At 39.8% G+C, this 24,590-nt stretch overlaps 1 protein-coding gene across 1 annotated transcript; it reads left to right on the top strand.

Moving 5' to 3' along the window:
• On the top strand, nt 1–23,990 carry LOC121894258 (RLA class II histocompatibility antigen, DP alpha-1 chain-like). Its single transcript, XM_042406737.1, has 4 exons — nt 1–130; nt 223–480; nt 19,249–19,530; nt 23,550–23,990. Exons 1-4 carry the CDS (start codon nt 55–57, stop codon nt 23,669–23,671), a joined length of 738 nt encoding a protein of 245 aa, XP_042262671.1. The 5' UTR covers nt 1–54; the 3' UTR covers nt 23,672–23,990.
• Nucleotides 23,991–24,590: the final 600 nt, after the last annotated feature.

Raw genomic sequence — 24,590 nt, 5'->3', positions numbered from 1 at the left:
CTGCCAGTTGCTCAGAGTGTTTCAGAGTCTGTCAGGTCCACACAGCTGCTGCTGATGAAGATGATGAAGGTGATGAAGGTGTCAGAGCTGCTCCTCATCCTCTCTTGTGTCCTCTGTGTCCCAGCAGACAGTAAGTGTTTGTCTCTTTAAACTAATTTCAGCTCTGATACACAGACAGACAGTCAACAGGTTAAACATCAGTGTTTTCTGTTTTCTCTTCAGATCTACATGAGTATATTCGTATCGCCGGCTGTTCAGACTCCGGAGAGTCAAATGGAGAGTTCATGTATGGACTTGACGGTGAAGAACTGTATTACTCAGACTTCAACAACAAGAGAGGAGTTTACCCTCAGCCTGACTTTGTAGATGGTATCAACTACGGGGACCAGATTTTTCAGTTCTCTCAGGGTGAACTGGAATCCTGCAGATGGAACCTGAAACTAAATCTAGTCAACTTTAAGAACCTACCACTGCAGCTCGGTAAGAGAAATCAATCACACTTTACATCACATGACCTGTCAGGTCCAGCTGACACGATTTCTCTTTTAAATGAAATCTGATCAAAGAAATTCAGATTTGTGATACAAACCATCTCTTACTGCATTTAACAGTTTGAGTTTATAATCATTATTAACTGAAAGTTATCATATGAAGAAACAGATATTTATAAATATTTATAAAAATGTATTTATATTTTTCAGATTCATCTGGTTTGAATCCATTAATCCATCCAGTTGATTTATTGAGTTCTGCACTCAGAACGACTTTAAATAATGAAAAAATATTTAAGATTCCTGAATTAAAAGGAAAAATTTTGAATTGAATGAAAATAAATGTTTTAACATATTTGATCAGCCATGTCAACATCTTAATAATCAACCCTGTCTCCTAGAAATTACATTTATATCCTACTGATTTTCTGCCAAAAATATGTTTTCTCAAAAGAAATGCTTAGATGGATAATATTAGATTGTTACCTGATAAATATTGTTCTTTGAACAGTAATTTAAATATTATTCATGTATGATTCATCCTCAGCTCAGAGTAAAATCTTTACATTTTTCTTGTTTATTTCCAGGTGGAAATTTATTTTAATAACACTGATTCTGTGTTGTCTGAACACTTCCTACTGCACATTACTGCAGAAAACTCTACTTAAATAAAAAATATTCAGTGTGAATCATCAGATACTAATCTGGACAAGTTGACATTATTTTAATTTGAGGCAACTGATTGTAGAACTAATCAATAATTAAGAAACAAAGAATTTGTTTTAGTGAAAATTACAAAAAAAAATTGCAAGTAACAATTTCAGCTCAATACACAGAACGAATTATTTGTTGTATATATCTGCAGTAAAATCAACCTTTTGCTCAGCATTTTGAGTTACAATCACTCAATCAGTCATTTAAGTCAAATATTGAAGTTGAGAAAACTCAAAGGGTCCTATCTTACGCCCGGCGCAGAGCAGCGCTAAACGCAGCGCAAGTCTCTTCGCTATTTTAAGACCGATGCAGTCATCATTTTCCCGTCCAGCGCCCACGTTGTTAACATAGCAAAGGCGCTTGCGCCCATCAGAGCGTCCATGGGCGTGTTGGTCTTAAAGTAAGGCGTGGTCAGGTGCATTGTTGGTGCATTGCTTTCTTGAGGCAGCAAAGAGCGATTGACCAACAAAAACCTGGTCTGAAGTCAATGACGCAGTGTTTCACTGTTATTTTAAGGAGCATCATCAGGACAGTAACATGCAGCTACACTCTGCTTGTTACACACACAGGACGTGCAGCAGCACACAAACATGCAAAAGGTAACAAATAAAAGGATTACAATGAGAAAGATTATTATTGTGTATATTAATATATTTTTAAAAATACATGTCATAATGCTTCGTCATAATATTTATCAGAATTAACTAATCGTAGTAATGACGGATTAAATTGTTTAATTATTTGACCAAATCGTGGTAAAACATGTTGGTATTTAAACAGACGGATCAGACACAGATCGACTTTCCTGCTGCATCAATAAATGATGACATGAGGAAATAATAATGATTAAAGTAACGAAGGAAATAAATCTGAACAGCTTCTAGCTGCTGCCAGCAGCAGGATCAGAACCTTGGAGAGCTCATCAAGTCCTGATAACTGTGTTGATGATTCTTTACATGATTAAAATTAATGATTTAATTTTTGAACAATATTTAACAAATATTCTTTAACATTTCTGAGATTACAGTGATCAGGTTTATATACTTTCAGCAATTAAAACCTGCTGATCTGACCTGTTACTCCATGACTGGACAAAACTGTTTTAAAGAAACTAAAGCTGTAATTAAAAAAATAAACCTTTTCAAAAACCAAACGAAGATAAATTTGCAACAAATGAACGAACAGGATGTTAAACTGGTGGTCTGGGGCCTCGGGAGGGTCCAGGAGCAGCAGTGTGCTCATTATGGATCGTGCGCTTTCCCTTTGTGCACAAGCAGATCCGTTGTCACAAGCAGAAGCGCTCCTTCTGGCAAATGCACCGTCATAATAGCAATCCACCAACCCCTTTCAACCATGTGCCTGGCGCAGCGACCAGTCATCCACCATTAAAATAGCAAAAGTGGATTTGGACACACCCTCAATGCAATTGCACCATGCACTTTAGACCGTGTGCTTTAGATCGTTAAAATAGGGCCCAGAAATGTGTCTCTTCACTAATAAACACAAAATTCAACCCAGACATACAGCAGTTCTTGAAATAGTCACAAAATTTAATCTATAGATTCATGTTCACGGACACTCAGCAGGAATTTCACACTAAAGTATTTCAATATTAAGTTTGTTTCATACCTGCAGGACTTTTTTCTGTCAGTTGGACTTGGGAGCACAGAAGCTGTTTGTTTTGTCTTATTTGTTATTCTTTTTTTTAACTATAGCCACTACATTACTCAACATTTAGTCCTGAGATTTTATCTTAAGTTAGCACTTTTATTTCCAGTTTGTCTATGATGATGCATCAGCTGGTTTTATTCCATTTCATAAAAACAATCCCTGATTAACTTTCACACAGCTCCGTAGGTACAGATTTTATTAGCTTGCAAGCTGTTTTGTATATTTTTCTCAGTAATATTGGCGGTAGCAGGTGCTAACATGCTAAGCTAACAGTGTGTTAGGGGCGTTGCATCAGCAGCAGTTCGGACAGCTCCACCCTGAGAGTGACATCAGAGGAAAATGGCCACCGTTGTGGGCTGTTGGCACATTTGATTTGGGGAGGAGAACCCCGTAATCCAGAGTTTGATAAATTTATGGCTTCCCATATTGAATTATTTTTAGAGACTAATTCTGAGACTGCCCCGTCATCCTCTATCCTCTGGGAATCTCTGAAGGCTTACCTGAGGGGACAGATAATATCTGTCTCTAGCCACATGAAAAAAGAATCTTGGAAAAATCTGGAACTACTGGGCAGAGATAAGAAGCTTGGAAAAGGAACACTTTAAAACAAGATCAGAAGGTTTATAAAAGATACTCTAACGAAAACTAAACCAATACAATATATCAAGCACCAACAAAACAGAGAAAGCACTACTTAGAACTACACAGAGATATTATTAATTGGGGGACAGGAGGAATAAATTACTAACTTTTCAGCTGAAAAAACAAATATTTACCTCCATGATTCAAAAAGTTAAAAAAAAAACAGACACTACTACCACATGCAACCCAAAGGAGATTAATGACTGATTTCAAAAGTTTTACAAAAATTTATATTCATCAGAATGTGAGAACACTGCAGATAAACGTGAGATATTCCTATCTTCCTTGAATATACCAAAATTACCTGAACTAGATAAGTCTCTCTTAGAACAACCACTATCCAGAAATTAAATTTTAAAAGCTCTTATGTCTCTTCAGTCTGGAAAAGCCCCTTGGTTCGACAGATTCACACCTGAACTCTATAAAAAATTCCAGCATCATTTAATGAACTCTTTAGTAGATATGTACCATTACTCAGTTGACAACAAGACATTGCCCCAACAACTCAAGAAGCCCTTATTACACTAATTTTCAAGCTGGACAAAGACCCTGAACTTATGGCTCTTACTGCCCTATTTCTCTGCTTTCAGTGGAAAGTAAACCCTTTGCCAAGGCAATAGCGATGAGGCTAGAAAAATACCTTCTTTCATTCATTTATCAGGATCAGACCGGCTTTATAAAATATAAAGCTTGAATGAATAATCTGAGGTGCCTTCTCTACATAATATCAGAGGCTGATAGTTCAAATGAATACACCTGTAATTGTCTCACTAGATGCTAAAAAGGTGTTTGACCGTGTTGAGTAGTGTTGTATGTTTAAAGTCCTGGAACATTTCAATTTTGGTAAATACTTTATTAACTGCATACGGCTTATATATGATAAACCTAGTGCTACAGTGAGCACAAATGGTATCGTATCAAGCCCCTTCACTGTTGGACGTGGCATAAAACAAGGGTGCCCCCCCCCCCCCATTTTTGCTTTCATCATGGAACTGCTGGCTCAACAAATTAGAGGAGTTAGAGGAATCTAACATAATGGGAATCTTAATTTGAAATACTACACACAAAACTGTGTTATATGCTGACAAAATACTTTTGTTTTTAATTAATCCTGATACCAGACTTAAAGCTTTACTGAACCTGATTGATAATTTTAGTAGTTTCTCTGGTAACAAAATTAATTGGACTAAAAGTGAGCTCTTCCCAATAACTAAACCAGGACTATCTACACTGATATCCTACCCACCCTTTCAGGTCAAACCCAAGATTAAATACTTAGGAATCATGACAGATAGTAACCTTAACAACTTGTATAAACTTAATTACCTATCCCTATTACAAAAAAATTGAGAAAGACTTATTAAGATGGACAACCCTTCCTTTAAGCCTTATAGGCAGAGTAAACATCATCAAGACAAACATACTTTCTAGACTTGTGTACCTATTTCAATCACTACCAACTGATCTTCCACAATCATTCTTTAAGAAATACAATAAAGTAGTGGGAAAGTTTATTTGGAGCAACAATGTTTAATAAATTAAAAGATCGACTCTGTGTTTACCAGTAGAAAGAGGAGGACTAGGTCTCCCAGATATACAATTATATTCCTGGGCTGCCCAATTAAGACCATTAATTCACTGGTTTGTAGGAGACAAAATCTCCTCTTGGATAAAAATAGAAAGTCATATCTTAAATATAGAAGACGTATCCCATATCCCATATTGTTTTGATGATAAAACTGTAAAGAAATACACAGATAACCCAATCATAATTCATTCATTTAAAATTTGGGACAAAATCAATTGTTATTTAGGACAAGACACTTATTTATCTCCACTCACTCCTATAATGTCCAACTCGTCTTTATAATTTGTCCAGAAAGACCATGGATTTAAAGTATGGGCCCAGAAATATATAATTTAGTTTGATGGCCTGTATGATGGTGACACACTGATGTTATTTCAGCAATTGAAAGACTCCTACCAAATACCAACCACACGTTTTTATAGATATTTACAACTGCAACATTTTATATGGTCAGTAACTGGGTGGGTCCTTGGGGAGACCAAATCTTTCCTGACTGGAATCGTGGCTAACCCCCCAAATTAATTTATCATAAGTCATATTTCAATGATTTATGACATATTAATGGTAAATAATAAGGCTAACACAAACTTGGTCAGAGAGAAACAGGAGAGAGATTCTGATAGATGATGATCACTGGTCCCTATTGCTTACAGATTCATGAAAAGGTTTTATCAATGAAAGCTAATTTTGTAAATTTTTAATTTTAAAATTATCCACAGATTCTATTACAATCCTAAAAAGATTAGCCGTTTCAAGGTCAATACATCTCCACACTGCACCAGGTGTAAAACTAAGATTGGGATAGAACAATGGTGGGAGGCCATAGAACATACACTCAAGAAAGTCTTAAATATGGAACTTAGTTTAATACCTTTAATAGAACTTCTTGGAGACTCAGCTGATTTCTTTGGGTTGGCCATGACAGCAGCAAAAAAATGTGTTTTGTCCAAATGGATCGCTGAGGATCCCTCTAACTACTCACACTGGGTAAATGAACTCAACTGCTGTATGCCCTTAGAAAAGGTCACGTATGATGTAAAAGGTAATCCACAGAGATTTCTGAAAACATGGCAAAGCTGGATTGACTTCCTAGAAATATGAACCTATACTGCTTCACCTCTATTTTTTATATCGACTCTGCAATCCTCCTGTAGATTATAAGGTGCTCATGTGTACACGTATATGAGGTTACTAGTATTCGTGTGTGTGTGTGTGTGTGTGTGTGTGTGTGTGTGTGTGTGTGTGTGTATTTGCATTTGCTTGTATGCATATGGTTACCTACTTGGTCACCCACCAATGCTTATCTGTATATACAAGAAATGCGTAAGTGGATGGAAGAAGTGAATTACAGGCTGCATGTGTTTCGTGAATTGTAGACTGTATGTTGTAACACATGTTAAATGCACTACTTTGCTCTGCCAACGTACCTCTGATATGTTGTAAAGTAGTCCGTTACACTATGTGTACCACATAATAGAATTTGGAAGATGTGCTGCATAACTAAGTTGAACTCATTATTCTTATTTTAATTTCCATATAAAATGTGAAATTCTCAATAAAAACAAACAAAATCAAATATCTAAATGTTGAATGGGTGGAAGTTAATTTTACCCTATTTTCCTCATATCTGACAGCAACCCCAGTTGTTGACTCTACTCACATTATAGCTGAGGTCCAGAGCTCTCTATTACAGTTGATCCCATGTCTGAAACCCCTTTCATTACTGAATTATAAGCCTTTCAATATGCACTGAGGTCAAGGTTCAAAGGTCAGTATTTCAAAGTAAGAGCCATGGAGAATCTTCATACTGACATATGTTACTCTCCTAGAGACCTTTCCAATGATATTGGATATTTGGTTTAACTCTACGACACACACACACAACGTTGGAGTGCTTTACTGGATGATGTAGCTCAATATTAATTGACCAAGACTGTTTTAATAAAGATGATTTCATATTAAATATCTTCAGCCACATATTCTTGGAAATATAAAATTAAATGAGCAACTTCATATTTTATAATCACAGGCGATAAAACTGTTAAGGCTGGGGTGTTTTAGACCCAAAAGCAGACACAGCAAACAGAGGGATGGATGAGATGAGATGGTTTAATAAGCAACCTTAGTTATGGAGGGTAGAAGGGAGGGGGGCTGGTGTTGGTAAGGGGCAGGCAGGCTGTGGAGGGGTGGTATGTCAGAGGGAGGCTTGTGGCTGAGCGTTCCTGGCGTGGTGTGGCTGAAGAACAAAAGATGACTGGGTGGACGAGATGACACTGGAGACCTGGGCACAGGAGAAGTCTGATTAATAGAAGCACAAAAGAGATCACATGAAAACAACTCTAGTATAGATAATACTGAGCAGCCAAGAGAGAGTAGCTACCACTGAGCTGACTGAACAATCTGGTGATGAGTGGAAGGAGAGCCGGATGTGGGTTGATGAACTGATTGCAGACAGGAGTGGAATTGAACCCACGTGCCGGGTCAGGGAAGCCTCGCCGACCACACACACACATATAAACAGACAGGGAAAAAACAGAAACACAAGAAGAAAAGCTAGAGACCTGACAAAAACCTCTTTTCTTAATACAGATATTGTGGTGTTTGGACTCAGGTTGCAACAGACGGTAACAATTTGAAATGGAGTGTAGCCGACTGACGGCAGATGACACAAACAGGAGTCAAACGTGCCCCCAACACAAAGCTCTTCTGTAGCCTGCCGCTATAGAAAACTGACAGAAAAACTTCATTCAGACATTACTCAGAATCGAAGGAGAAATAATTGAAACTGTCCTAAAAACGGCCTTAACATTAATCTATCATACCGTTGAGTTATCAAGGACATCTGCGTATTTTTGTGTTGAGACATGGTCTGCCACCAGACTGACGAGGACCATTGAATGATAAAATTAAAATAAAGAAATAAAAACAAGGATAAAATGTTGTGATTAAATGTTGCGTAATGTAGCAGTTATAGTTAAATATTGATGAGAAATAAAAAAAAAACAGCTTCTGTGCTCCCAAGTCTGACTGACAAAAAAAATGTTCTGAAGGCACGAAATAAACTTCATATTTAAACACATCTGTGTGACAGTCCTGCTGAGTGTCCATATACACAAATCTATTTTTAAGGCTGGGCTAGTGTAACAGGGGACTATATTAGCCTCATAGTTTATAACACCCCCGTTCAGTTTCCTTTATATCACTGATAATAGTGACAGCCTACAGTCTCTGCGTTGTGTTGTGATGATGATGATGATGATGATGATGATGATGGACTAACGGCTGACAGTTAGTAACATTAGTTGACTCCAACGAAGACACTCAGACGCTCCGATGTTGATTCAATGATGTCTGTTTATTGCTTACAAGCACTTCGGGATCTGGGGGATACAAACCCGGTCTCAGTAAAACTATTTAACATAAATAAAATCATAATCAAAGGAAACTTACAATACTAATAAATTATTTCTGTGATGAAGTTTAATAACCATTAAATAACAAATTACAGGGCCGATGGTCTAACCTTGACCAGGATCAATAACTCACTATATTACAGATTATTGATAGAGATGAATCAGTTCACATAGATAATCACTCTGAATGTCAATATAATTATAATTAGTAATAAAGTCTATCTCAGGTCAGCTATACATTATTATTTACAGGTTTCCATTTAACAGTCACACACTCACCTGGTCTGACTTGTTGCCCCGGTAACGGGCTTTATAGCTGCATCGTTACCATGGATACTATGTAGCCAAGTATTAAATATTAAATATAAGATAACAGCATAAAATAATGGAAATAACACAAATATGTACACCTTACAACTATTAAATAAAGGTAAAATTACTGACAAAATTATGTTCTATATTAAAAGATTTTGCTGTTAGACATAGTGACCATTTAAAGCTCAACTAATGTATTTAATGTAACATGCAAGAGACAGATGTTACACCTCACCTCCACTAAATTCAAGCATCACATAATTTTTTTTTATTGGTGCTTTGTTTTAAATTCTTATTAAACAAATGCATAAAACTATGTTTTTGATTGTTTTTTTCTCTTGTATTTACATGTAACCTCAAGGAGACTCAGAATTAGTAAAAAGGTGTGAATAACTCACTCATACAGATGTTTTACTTGTCAAGATATTCTTAAACAAATAGAGGAGTAAGAGAAACTGGCCATGTAACTCTACTCAACATTGACAAAATGTGCCCGTATACACATTTCTACATCCTCAAATGCACCTTTGAAATTATTAAAACACACATAGTGATAACATATGTTCAAACATTTAGAGTTCAGTACCTTTGTTAAACTACTTTGACCTGGGGTTCATATTTGTCTGAAAGGACTGAATGTCCATGTTGAGGCTACACACAAATCTACAAACGGCCTTTATCATGTAACCAGCTCTTGTGTGATGAACCACTTGGTTCAACTTGGGCCTCAGAGCCTACAGGGTTTGGGCATGGGCTTGGTCAACAGGCTCCTGCTCTAAAAGTAGGAGGATTCATTTCTTGGCTGGGCTCATAAGAGTTTGAGTTCTGGGAATATCTGCTAACTCTCTCCTCCCTCTGAATATTCTCATCCTCCTCCCCCACTTCAACTCCTCCATCTTGGTTTGGAACTAGTCCTGATGCATCAGTGAATGCCATGTCACCATTTTGCATGATCCATTCCCTTGTGTGAGATTCCACATCTCCTGGTTGCAGAATATTACTTGGAGGTGCCTGGTCATCAGATGACCCAGCAGAGGACACGACATCCTCCACGTCCTCTTGCTCCACATCCAGAGGCAGAAAGTTGGCAGGCAAGATGAGGTTTCGGTGAATCATTTTCTCCTCATCACTGCCGACCTTCTTTATGCAGTACACAGGGAACTTGGGATCCTTCCAAGTGACCTCATAGAGGTCAGATTCCCATCGGTCAGCGAGTTTCTTTTTCCCTCGTTCTGTCTTATTTGCCAGGAGCACACGGTCGCCCACAGACACAGGAGAACCTTTGACTTTCTTGTCAAACTGCTGTTTTTGACGTGATTGCTCTCTGGTTGTGTGTTTTTGGGCAACTTCTATTGACTCCCTCAGGTCATGTTTCAGCTTAGTGACATGGGCATGATAGTCGACCACTCTCTCATCTCTCAGAGCAGACTCAAACATGACATCCACTGGCAAACGGGGAATCCTTCCAAACATGAGATAGAGGGGGGCATAACCTTTTGTCTCATGGCTGGTACAATTGTATGAGAATGTCAGGTTGTTGATCATCTGAGGCCACTTGTTCTTCTCACGAGGGGGTAAAGCTCATAGCATGCTGCCAAAGGTGTGGTTGAAGCGCTCCATGCTTCCATTTCCAGCGGGATGATAGGCTGTGGTGTGGGATTTGTGAATGTGGGCTATGTCAAGGAGGTCACGAATGAGCTGAGACTCAAAGTTGGAACCACGATCTGAATGGATCCTCTCTGGGAAGCCATAAACACAAAAGAAATCATTCCACAATTGCTTGGCCACCTGTTTTACTGTTTGGTTCACACAGAGGAATGCATGAGCAAGACGTGTGAAATGATCTGTAACCACAAGGACATCCACAGAGCTGTTGTTCGAGTTCTCAGCACTCCAAAAGTCTATGCACACCAACTCAAGTGGAGCGTGAGTTTGGATGGAATGAAGAGGGGCTCTAGCTTCAGGTTCTGGAGATTTGCTCACAACACACCGTTTACACTTTGCCACATACTCCTTGACTTCCTGCTCTTGGCCAACCCAGTAAAACCGCTGATGAAGTGTGCAACTCTGGCCTTGATGCCCTGCATTGTCATGGATGCTCTTGAGTACTATTGGTCTCAGTCCTATTGGGACAACAAGCTGGTGGACCTTATGACCTGAGGACAGGTCTTTGGTTACCCTGTACAGAAGACCATTTATCAACCTCAACTTTTCCCATTGCCTCACAAGTCTTAGGACCTGAGCGTTCTCATGGCTTCTCTCACGCCTGGATGGGCACCGCTTTCGCTGAACGTAGTACATGGCTCTGGATATGGTGGTGTCTTCCTCCTGCTTCTGTTGGAGTTCTATATGTGAGAGGGCTGGAAGTGTTCTTTGAGAATGGAGGGAGTAGATATTGCCAACTGCCTCTATGGTAGCCACTTGGTCTTGTGACCAGGGCTCAAATACACTATGAGCAGAAAGGAGGGCTGCAACAGTGTTGATGGTGACATTACCAGATTTTGCCTTTGGTGTTCCAGGTGCTGAGGACAGGACCAGTGTGTTCACAGTCAAGCAGAATGTGTCTTGGACATCATCAGGCTGAACCTCCTTCGCCTCGTTGACAAGACACTGGTAGGGCTCTTGGATAATTCGCCTGGTGATACTGCCCTTAATGAAAGGATTCTGCTGAGGTGGTCAGGGATGACATTCTGCACACATGGAACATATTTGATGTCAAAGTCAAAAGGGGCTAATTTGGACACCCACCGCTGCTCACTAGCATCCAGCTAAGGCTTGGTGAGGTTGTAGGTGAGCGGGTTATTATCAGTCCACACTGTGAACGGCTTTCCCTTCAACCAATGACTGAATTTGTGGCAGACAGCCCACTTCAAAGCCAGAAACTCAAGGCAGTGTGCAGGATATCTGGACTGGGTTTGGTTCAGGGACTTGCTGGCAAAGGCTACAGGTCTCGCTTTCTGTTTACGCTCTGCTACTTGGCTCAGACATGCATCTAGACCATAGGTGGAAGCATCAACGGACAAAATGAAGGGCTTGTTGAAATCTGGTTGAGCCAACACCACAGTGTCCAAGAGAGCCTGTTTCAGAGACCGGAAGGCTTCCTGGCATTCTGTAGACCAGTCAGCAGGAGACAGCTTATGCCATTTTGGGTGCTGGGAACAGGTCTAGGACTTGGGTTCAGATGTTAGCTTATATAGTGGCCTTGCTAGGGTAGAGAAGCCTTCAATGAAGTGGTTGTAGTAGTTGAACATGCCCAGAACTGATCTCAGCTTCCAAGGAGAGGGAATACAACCATCCTCTATAATGAGGTCCTTCTCTGTAAGGTTTGTTATGACCTCAACCTTCTCTGGATCTGTAGACACACCATTCTCAGTGATTATATGGCCTAGGAACTTGAGCTTCCATCTCAAAAGGTGACATTTCTTTGGAGCCAGTTTGAGGCCATGGTTTTGCAGGCGACTGAACACCATTTCAAGTCTCTCAAGGGCTAAGTCTTCAGATGGTGCAAAGATGAGGAGGTCATCAAGGTAGCAAAGGAGACTGGTGTAGTTCTGGTCACTGAAGATGGATGTCATGTGCCTCATGAAGGAGCCTGGACTGTTGCAAAGGCCCTGTGGTAGTCTATTATACTCATAGAGGCCAACAGGAGTTGTGCACACGGTGAACTTTTTGTCATCTTCATGGAGGGGGACATTATAGAAGCCAGAGGTCAGATCCATGGAGCTAAAGAAAACATTACCTCCAAGAGCAGCCAGGGCATCAGACTGGTGAGGCAGAGGGAAAGCATCCTTGAAGGTACATCTGTTTAGCTCCCTAAAATCATCACTCGAAGGTCTCCATTCGTCTTCCAGACTAATACCAGGGGAGATGCCCACTCACTGCAGGACTTCCTGATGATACCCTTTTCCTCCATCTCATCAAGAACCACCTTGAGCTTGTGGTAGTCTGCCGGAGAGACTCTTCTGTATGGGAGGCGGAAGGGCCATTCATCCTTGAGATGGATACGATGAACAAAATCCTTTGCTTCTCCACAGTCAAGCTTATTCCTGGAAAACAATCCATTGTACTTGGCTACCAGAGCCCTGACCTTAGCTTTCCATGGCTCACTCACTTCACAGGAGTTGACATCCAGGCCAGCCTGTTAAAGCTCCTGGAGCATGGGGCTGATGCCCTCCACAGACTGATGGTTCACTCTAATGTCACCATAGACTTCCTGTTGGGTCTGCTGAGGAATGCTACCAGCACAGGTTGACAGGTCAAAGTCTTCCAGGGTGATACAGGGGGATACATCTGCCAACTTTGAGTTATGCCGCAAGGTGAGCGGCTCATCTAAGGGGTTCAGGACCTTGACTGGGACCCAGCCATCACCCCAAAGAGGTGCCACAACTCTGCCAACTATCACATTTCGGTTGAGGGTTCTTGATGTTGGAGGCTCCACGATAACTGCACTGCCAATGGAGAAGTCAGACCGCATTGGGAGTTTGCCCCATAGTATGTGCTCTGTGCAAGGCTGCAGTGTTACAGACTTCTTTAATTTCACTATGCCTATCTTGTCAGGAATATGACGGCCTCTCCAACGCTCAAGGTTTGCCATCAGCCCCAGAAACTTGGCCCTTTCTCCCACATTTCCAGTGTCAGGTTCTTTCAGAAGTTTCCAGTAAGCCTTGTCATTTTTCATGCAGTGCAGGAGGTGTTTTATGACATTAGTGCCTATTATGAAAGCGTCAACTTGACCAGGTATCACAAGTACAGGAACCATCATCTGAATGCCATATACAGTCATTTTCAAGTCATAGATGCACGTGGGTTTCACTTTAATACCTCCACAGCCCACAACTATTTTATCTGTGTCTCTGCTACTGGAAATGGCTGACCCACCGCATTCAAGGAGGATGCGCTCTGTCTCCATGTTTATAGTGCAGGCCATGGAGCCGCTGTCTAAAAGTCCACAGAACTGTCTACCTGCTGTCTCAACTGTTGTATAAAAAAGACTGTCACTGTCCATTAAATGCTGTGTTCTTTGAAATATCACTTATATCACTAATATCACTATCATCTCCTTCTTGTTCACAAAAGTAACTATACACTGACTGAAAGTCATCTGCATCTGAACTGTTGGGGGCAAACTCAGTGCCCACACTCTCCCCCTCTGAATGTGGACAGGCTAGTTTTCTGTCAGAGTAGTGTTGGCATGAACAGGACTAGGAGAGGCACTGACAGTGTGCTGGCATCTGAGGCAGTCTTTGATGCTGTGGCCTCTTGAAAAGCATGAGAAGCACAGGTTGTCACGAACATAGTGTGTTTTTGTGCTGTGAGTTCTGCTGTCACAGACATGACACATGTTACAGGGCCTGGGGTACTGGAGTTGAGTGTTAAAGGAGGGACTGGGTCTGTTGCTCTGAGCCTGCTGATCATGGAGGAGCTTGGAGAGCATGTCTATCAAGTGAGACAGCGATGTGGCATCAGGGTTGCCGGAAAGAGGAACTGGCTGTGAGACAAGGGTCTGGGTGGGCTCAATACACTGGGGTCTAGGCCTTGCCTCCACAAGGGACTGAGTATTCACAGTATACTCTGGCTGTGACATGCAATAATGTGGGATTGTGTGTTGTCTTCTGCTTGCAATTCTGAGCTCTTGCTGATGGCTCTCAAGCATGTCCTGCACCTCCACAACAGACCATTTTTCTAAAGGTTTGCTTCTGAAGAATGTGGCTAGGTGCTCATCAGGACAATAACGGATGAATTGCATTGATACTTCAAGTCCGGGTTCATCAACTGAGCGACCCCTCCGATTTAGACAGTCAACAACATGCTCCATAGTTTCATTAAGCCGGAGCCAATAATCAAACGCACTCTCACCAGTGCTTGGCAAGGTGGCGTAGAAGTCAAATAGGGGAGTTGATGAGGAGATGGCTTCACCAAAGTGCTGTTTAAGAGTATTAAACATTGCGTCGGGTTATACTCAAGTATATGGGTTATACTCAAGGAAGATTGTAGGGGCTGTTTCTCACTGACACTTTGACTATTTCCCCAAAACATTGCTCTGTTTCGACATGTCTCTTGCATAGATAGGCCGTCATCACCTCTATCCACTCATATACTGTGCATTTGTCAATGTGATCTCCTCTAAATGTGGGGGGCTCTTTGATATCTGGTTTCACTACCAGATTCACTTTGGACAGATAAAATGTATTGGAACTGGTTGTGCCACTACTGGACCCATGGGATGGAGTTTGGGGTGCTTTAATATGAGTGGAGTTGTTAACTTGCTGAATGGAGCCATTAGCAATCAACTGAGAAGTGATAGATGCTCCAATGCTGCCCTGACTGCAGAATTATCTGAGACAGTCGCTCCTCATGTGCAGTACTTTGACTTGTATTATACGTGTTCTGCTTCATTCTGTCGCTCACATTACCAGAGTTTACATTGTAACCACTCTGATAATATACATTATCATATGCATAAGTTTCTCTGGGCTCATTATTTACATTGTTATTATTTGCTGCTGCATGCCCTGCTGGCACACGCCCCTCTCTCCCAAGCGTAAATAAATAAATGTATCCACTTTAGCGTAATCAACCAAAATAAAGCTAGTTAGTAGTTACGTTAAAAATGTTAGCAAGCTACGTAACGTCCGCTAGCTTACACTCGTTGCTTAGCAACCAAAATAACTCAGCTGACAGTCGGAGTTCAGTCTCTGTTGGAGCAGCAGCTCTCAGCTTTGCTGAAAGTGTCCCGGGTTTAAGGCACCAAATGTAACGGAGGACTATATTAACCTCACAGTTTATAACGCCCCCATTCAGTTTCCTTTATATCGCTGATAATAGTGACAACCTGCAGTCTCTGCGCTGTGTTGTGATGATGATGATGATGATGATGATGGACTTACGGCTGACAGTAACATCAGTTGACTCCAATGAAGACACTCAGATGCTCTGATGTCGATTCAATGATGTCTGTTTATTGCTTACAAGCACTTCGGGATCTGGGGGATACAAACCCGGTCAGTAAAACTATTTAACATAAATAAAATCATAATCAAAGGAAACTTACAATACTAATAAATTATTTCTGTGATGAAGTTTAATAACCATTAAATAACAAATTACAGGGCCGACGGTCTAACCATGACCAGGATCAATAACTCACTATATTACAGATTATTGATAGAGATGAATCAGTTCACATAGATAATCACTCTGAATGTCAATATAATTATAATTAGTAATAAAGTCTATCTCAGGTCAGCTATACATTATTATTTACAGGTTTCCATTTAACAGTCACACACTCACCTGGTCTGACTTGTTCCCCCGGTAACGGGCTCTATAGCTGCATCGTTACCATGGATACTATGTAGCCAAGTATTAAATATTAAATATAAGATAACAGCATAAAATAATGAAAATAACACAAATATGTACACCTTACAACTATTAAATAAAGGTAAAATTACTGACAAAATTATGTTCTATATTAAAAGATTTTGCTGTTAGACATAGTGACCATTTAAAGCTCAACTAATGTATTTAATGTAACATGCAAGAAGCAGATGTTACACTAGTGAATCCACGAGGAGGACACCGAGGCAAGAGGCAGCGAGCAGTGTTTGAAAAGGATTTTATTTGCAAAGTGGTAGCTGGGAGGCTTGGGCCAAGATCTTGGCTGGTAGCCGGGAACCTTGGGGCTTGGGCTGGATGTGAGGCTGGGCAGAGGGATGGCCGTGCAGGTGAGGCAGGAAGGCAGGAGACAAGGGCTGGAGTCAGGCGAAGGCAAAACTGTAGGAATACAGAAACAGGGATTAGGAATGCTGTCAAAACTGAGCTGAAATAAAGTTATGAGGCTAGAAGTGCGACTGACTGTGAGAAACAGAGTCTACGATCTGGCGGTGAGTCGGAGGTTGAACCCATTATTTAAGCAGAACTCCTGATGGATGGCAGCTGGTCGCCTGACTCCACACACCTGTCTCCACTCCTGTAATTTGGGCATAGACCGGAGAGAGAGAGAGAGAGAGAGACACACCCACACACACACTAGGAGGAGGCAGAAGTGGAGGGCACGACATCTATAGATTAAATTTCATTTTAGGAACTGTTGTGAGTCTGGGTTGCACAATTTTCTACTTTATTAAAGTGTTATTTAAAATTACATAAACAATGTAAAAACAGTAATAAAACACAGTTTATTGGCAGATACATTCAAAACAGTTCATGTACTTTTCTCCTAAAAATATATTTTCATACATTTTGTCAGTGGGACAGTGGGACTACACTGGGAGCTGATTTTTACTTCTAACCAGGTTCAGCATCACCTGTTGAATGAAGTTAAAATGTTCTTGATGCACTTTGGGTTGATCCAGTGTTCTGGGTCAACAGTGTGATCAATAAACAATGATATTGGAGATATGTAACAGCATTAATGTGCAGCTAAACAAGAGGCTGTTGTCTAAGACAGTACTTCACAATATACAGTACATATTATCACTATTACAATACTATAAACTGTATATATACAGTAGTATTGTAATATACAGTATATTATATCCTGATTCAAATCTGGCTGAAAAATATTAACAACAGTTATTGAACCAATAGAAGTGAAATATGATACATCCTCAAACAGTATCAAATTTTAGGAAAAACATCCACTGAATTCTGTAAAACTATATAAAGAGTAGAGAGGTCTGAACACGCAGAATTATATCTGCTTCATCTGAACATTATCAACAACTACAAGACAGGTGACCTTCACTCACTTTACTAGAGAACTTTAAAAAAGTCAGGAAGGACTCAGTGACGTCACACCATCGACTGTCACAAACACTGAGGAGCATCAAATAACTATAAACAGTCACAAAGGAAACTAACCTACCTGGCATGAAACAACCAAAACACCTACTCAGTGGTTATTTGGTGCTAAAATGCAGGTGTGTACTCGCTCTGTATGTCAGCACTAACTGATCAGAAGCTGAAAACATTGACGATGTTCAGATCAGTGATCGCTACAGAAACGGAACGATGCAGACAAACATGGCTGCCAACAGAAGGAAGGTTGTTCTCACTGTGATCTGACAGAGCTTCACTGTCTCAGAGTGAACTAAATATTCATTAATAAGCAGCATCATCTGTCCAGAAATCCTCCACCAACAATCATCCTACATGTTGGTAGAAAGCAGCTAAATGTTTATCTGTCAGCAACAAAGAGAAAAGTCTCCTCATTTATTCTACTGTGTTCAATCTTTCTATGTTCTAATGGATTCTACTATTTAGTCTTTATCTTGTGATTATTTATCACATTTTTCTTGTTAAAATTTACTATTTCAATAATATGTAGTTTAGCATTTCCAACAATGTAACTTTAACATTCATGCCAATAGACTTCATTTGAATTTGAGAGTCGGAGCAGCAGCAGGTGTGTTTATATGGATGTTAATACTGAGGAAAATTCAGCCAAATACACATTTAAATATCTTAACAGAAGAAAGAAAAGTTTACTGTAGTGATTTTAAATGTCATTCAGTCAAGTTCACATTTAAATTTGATGAACTCAAACCAGAACTCCCCATCTGTTTGACTGTAATCAGTTATTGTGTTCATTAATAAAAGCTTCATTGCTTCATTTGTTTTTAATTATCAGATATATATAAAGGTCACTTGTGACTCTTGTAAATCCCTCCTGTGTTCTGATTACATCTGATCTTTAAAGGCTGAAATCCTTCCAGTAAAACTGACATTCACTAACTGCTCGATGTTAGTAAATCCAGAGAAATACATGATCAAGCTTTGTTTGTGTCTTCGTATTAATAAACTGATCCTCCTTTAAATGCATCTGCAGTGAACAGAGAGACACAAACTTACAAAAACTCACACAAGTGACTCACAAACTGTTTGATTAATAAAACATGTTTGGAGCAAAACGCGTAACATCTGCACCTGAAAAACAGGCAGAAACCTGCAGGAAATCTGACTTTGAGAATTGATTGAACTAATTCTGATCATCCTTCAGGGATTTAGTCAACTCAGTGATCAGAGTTAGGTTCAGGTTTGTTATTGCTGCATCTCCAGAGCACCGCCATGAAGTTGGTGAATAAAATATCAAAACCAAAAGGAATAAACACAAAATTATGAAAATAAGAAGAAAACTGAGGTTGTAAATATTAGAATTTTCCTTTAAGTGCCCAACTAAACCCGGGGATACCCTGCATTTATATGCAAAGATTGAAAGTGAATATTTACTGTATGTAATATTCTCTTGATTTATGTTAAAGAATGTGCTTAATGTTAGTTTTTTATTATACAGTCAGTAAGAGATAGTTTTCAACTGTAAAATATTGACCCTCTGTGAAGAGATGAAGACTATAATACATGACTCTGTAGTTAATGCATCTATATTGTTCTGAACTCTGTTGCTCAACAGATCCTCCTTCAAGTCCGATTGTCTACCTGAAAGACAAGGTGGAGCTCGGAGTCCAGAACACGCTGATCTGTCATGTTACCGGTTTCTACCCTGCTCCTGTTAAACTCTACTGGACCAAGAACGGACAGAACATGACTGAAGGAACCAGCATCAATGTTCCCTACATCAACACAGACGGTTCCTACAGACAGACCTCCAGACTGGAATTCATCCCACAGCAGGGAGACATCTACAGCTGTAGAGTGACTCACCCAGCGACCGAACCACTGACCAGGATATGGGGTGAGAAACTATTTACATCTACAGTTAAATAACTGACCAAACTACAGCTAATCAGTTAGATAACTGCCCAAACTACAGCTCATCAGAGAGATAACTGCCCAAACTACAGCTAATCAGTTAGATAACTGACCAAACTACAGCTAATCAGTTAGATAACTGCCCAAACTACAGCTCATCAGAGAGATAACTGCCCAAACTACAGCTAATCAGTTAGATAACTGACCAAACTACAGCTAATCAGAGAGATAACTGACCAAACTACAGCTAATCAGAGAGATAACTGACCAAACTACAGCTAATCAGTTAGATAACTGCCCAAACTACAGCTAATCACTGAGATAACTGACCAAACTACAGCTAATCAGTTAGATAACTGACCAAACTACAGCTAATCAGAGAGATAAAAGACCAAACTACAGCTAATCAGTTAGATAACTGACCAAACTACAGCTAATCAGTTAGATAACTGCCCAAACTACAGCTCATCAGTTAGATAACTGACCAAACTACAGCTAATCAGTTAGATAACTGCCCAAACTACAGCTAATCAGAGAGATAACTGACCAAACTACAGCTAATCAGTTAGATAACTGACCAAACTACAGCTAATCAGAGAGATAACTGACCAAACTACAGCTAATCAGTTAGATAACTGCCCAAACTACAGCTAATCACTGAGATAACTGCCCAAACTACAGCTAATCAGTGAGATAACTGACCAAACTACAGCTAATCACTGAGATAACTGACCAAACTACAGCTAATCAGTGAGATAACTGACCAAACTACAGCTAATCACTGAGATAACTGACCAAACTACAGCTAATCAGTTAGATAACTGACCAAACTACAGCTAATCAGTGAGATAACTGCCCAAACTACAGCTAATCAGAGAGATAACTGACCAAACTACAGCTCATCAGTTAGATAACTGACCAAACTACAGCTAATCAGTTAGATAACTGCCCAAACTACAGCTAATCAGTTAGATAACTGACCAAACTACAGCTAATCAGTTAGATAACTGACCAAACTACAGCTCATCAGTTAGATAACTGACCAAACTACAGCTAATCAGAGAGATAACTGACCAAACTACAGCTAATCAGAGAGATAACTGACCAAACTACAGCTAATCACTGAGATAACTGCCCAAACTACAGCTAATCAGTTAGATAACTGACCAAACTACAGCTAATCAGAGAGATAACTGACCAAACTACAGCTAATCAGTTAGATAACTGACCAAACTATAGCTAATCAGAGAGATAACTGACCAAACTACAGCTAGTCACTGAGATAACTGACCAAACTACAGCTAATCAGAGAGATAACTGACCAAACTACAGCTAATCAGAGAGATAACTGACCAAACTACAGCTAATCAGTTAGATAACTGCCCAAACTACAGCTAATCAGAGAGATAACTGCCCAAACTACAGCTCATCAGTTAGATAACTGACCAAACTACAGCTAATCAGTTAGATAACTGACCAAACTACAGCTAATCAGAGAGATAACTGACCAAACTACAGCTAATCAGTTAGATAGCTGCCCAAACTACAGCTAATCAGTTAGATAACTGACCAAACTACAGCTAATCAGTTAGATAACTGCCCAAACTACAGCTAATCAGAGAGATAACTGACCAAACTACAGCTAATCAGAGAGATAACTGACCAAACTACAGCTAATCAGTTAGATAACTGCCCAAACTACAGCTAATCAGAGAGATAACTGCCCAAACTACAGCTAATCAGTTAGATAACTGCCCAAACCATTTGTTGTTACTGAAAACAAAACACATGCATCATGGACACATGTTGGATATCTTATGGCTCTTTGTGTAAATAATATTTGGTAATTGTTTTGCATCCAGGATAAGATGAAATTAACCCATTAAAGTATTTTTTATATCACATTTTTATAGTTGATGCCAACGTTAATATAATAAAGCCTACAAGTCTTCATGTTCAAGGTTCCTTTTAAGTGATTAACATGGAATATGCATATACTACATTTAATCCTAATAAAATGAGTTAATACATGTGTCTGTGTATCAGGTGGAGAGGTAATGTCGGTGTATGAAGTCTGTGTCTCTTACAAAAAGGTCACGAGCAGGTCATGAAGATTTAGAAGCATTGTGGACTGTACAGTAGATGTTTGGCCGATATTGTAAGCATGAGTGGACTCAGGTACCTGCCAGAGCCTGATGGTGGCAGGGGTGAAGATGCTAGAAGAGAGAATAGATTGCTAATATAAGCCATTATCATGTCTAATCTTTGGATCTCAGTTGAAAAAAGTTTCAGATCAGCTCAAGGACAAAACTTCTCTTTGATGTTTAAAAAATAAAAAAGAGTCATCAGGAGTCAGAGTTCTGAGCAGCAACATGTACTTTAATGCCGGCAAAAAAGGAGAGCAATATACAGTGCACACAAGGCTCACCACAAATGCTCTGGAGAGCTGGGATTTTATACCTTTTGCCTTATATAGGACACGCCTATTGTCCAACCTTTCATACTAGCCAATTACACCATTATAATCTCTTTACATCACCTGTTGCAGGTGCAAAAGTCCCAAAAATAGGTTTTGGGCTGAACTGGACATGCCTGGGCATATCCTGTTCTATCCAGTCATGTTCAGGGTTATTTTACACCATTATTTCCAATTCTTCTTCTGGCTTTATTTTTATTTTTTTTATTTTTTAAAGTTATTCTTGCCGCTTTACACCCTTATTTCTCAATCCTTTCCTGAGGTTATTTTTAAAAAACAATGAGTTTAATACAAACACACTTACAATTTTATCCAGGGCACTGAGTGAGATTATCTTTAACATACTTTGTGCCCATATATCAATCACAAGTTTCTGTGAGGTATACATACAATATCATGATAATTCAACACACTTCTACTTAATGCTTTTCATCTTGACAGTAATCATTTGCATTGCATTTTGTCTTTCCCTCAGCACATCACAAGTCTCATAAAATTATACCACACCATATAAGCCCACCAGAAAAAATAAGTTGCTGTCCTAAGCAGGATGTCATAAACATTACAATAAGAAGATAAGGGACTTGCCTAATTGCCCACAGGAGCATGATGTTGATCAGGGTGAAGCAGAGATGGAAAAAAGAGGTGAGGTAACTTGTCTTAATGTTTTGTGGTAATGTGTCATTATAAACTAATGTCTGTAATCGATAAAGGTACGTAAGTCTTTTACTTTTTGAATGTGAAAAGCAAATTGATAAATAATGATGAAGAAGAAGATGATGTTGAATCAATGCCAGGGACTTTCCACTGAGATCAGTACTGGTGATGTATCAAAAATTGGTGGCAAAAAGTTTTAATGGTGGAAGATACCCAGACTTTGTGACATGGGAGGAACCCTGGAGAGGGTTCACATTGGGAAGCTCTCTCCAGGGTATATAAGGTGATGGTTTCTTGTTCTGTTTTAGGTTTCTGCTTCATGAACCAAGCCTGGGTTTACTGTTTTATGCTATTTGCACAGTAAATCTAATATTGCACTGAACTCTGACTGAGTGTTTTTCTTCAACTTTGAAGTACAGTCTTTTATTTTTTGAGTTGTTTGACTAATTTTGAGACTAAAAGATATTGTGTACCTGAAGACCTATAGGCCCAAATGACAAGGTTTTTTCAGTTACTACATTTATCAGTCTGCAGACCGCTGAGCCAAGTTGAACACAAACAGAGTGAACCTTGTAACTTCATTAAGTTAAAGTTTTAAATGGAGTTTATGTCTCTGAGGGTTAATTTCACATCCAGCTTCCTGACTAACACTAACCCTTACTGCCAACACACAGACTGTAATGGCAGTGCTGATGTGGATTACTGACAGAGAACATCTGTATATACGGTTACCAACATGATCACTGCGATGCTTTATAAAGTCCAACATTTAAACCACAGCAACAGAGAGCAACGTGTGATCTTTGAAACCAGCTTCTACTCTTTACATTGTGGTTTTATTTAATATGTATTTTTATTTTTTCCTGCAGATGTGGAGGTGCAGCAGCCAGGTGTTGGACCTGCAGTGTTTTGTGGACTGGGTCTGACTGTCGGTCTGCTCGGTGTGGCGGCTGGAACCTTCTTCCTTGTCAAAGGAAACGAGTGCAGCTGATTGGCTGGAGCTGATGATGTCATCAGTATCAGCTGCTGCCTGAAGTGTTTTTCTTCATTTTAAGCTTGAACATGTTTCTGTCTGCGTTCTGTAGATAATGTATTTGAACTCTTCACTAACTGTTGCAGCTTCCACACAAACACTCTGATTTCTCTGCAGCACGTTCACTCTGAACCTGTAACACTATAAATATCTGTGTTTGATTTTATGTTCAATGGACAGTTTTTATCAAATAATCATTTTATGAACATGTACTCTCATAACGTACTTTAATGTGAACAAGAGTCACAAATAAAGATGAGAAATGAGTGTATTGATACATAAATGTATGTAGGGGGGGGGGCGACACACACACAGAATAACAACAATCATAACAGTAACAATAACAGTAACAATAGCCAGAGAAGGATGCCAACAGGACCACGAAGGCTCGGCCCGGGACTCAGGGTTTCCTGTGAGATGAGAAAGCACAAAAAACTCCGGGGAAGAAGCAAAGTTAGTGACATGCATTGATGTTACATGAATGCATACAGATGGAGAGGAGGAGGAGGAGAGAGGAGCTCAGTGCATCATGGGAAGTCCCCCAGCAGTCTAGGCCTATAGCAGCATAACTAAGGGCTGATCCAAGGCGAGCCTGGTCGGCCCTAACTATAAGCTTTATCAAAAAGGAAAGTTTTAAGCCTACTCTTAAACATAGAGAGGGTGTCTGCACCCCGGACCCAATCTGGAAGATGGTTCCATAGAAGAGGAGCCTGATAGCTGAAGGCTCTGCCTCCCATTCTACTTTTAAAGACTGTAGGAACCACCAGTAAGCTGCATACTGGGAGTGCAGTGTTCTAGTGGGATAATACGGTACTATGAGCTGTTTAAGATATGCAATCAACATCAATAAGGTGATGAACTCTGATCTGTGTGAAAT

The sequence above is a fragment of the Thunnus maccoyii genome, chromosome 3, assembly GCF_910596095.1.
Source record: "Thunnus maccoyii chromosome 3, fThuMac1.1, whole genome shotgun sequence".
Lineage (NCBI taxonomy): Eukaryota > Metazoa > Chordata > Actinopteri > Scombriformes > Scombridae > Thunnus > Thunnus maccoyii.
This window is presented reverse-complemented; position numbering and strand designations above follow the sequence as displayed.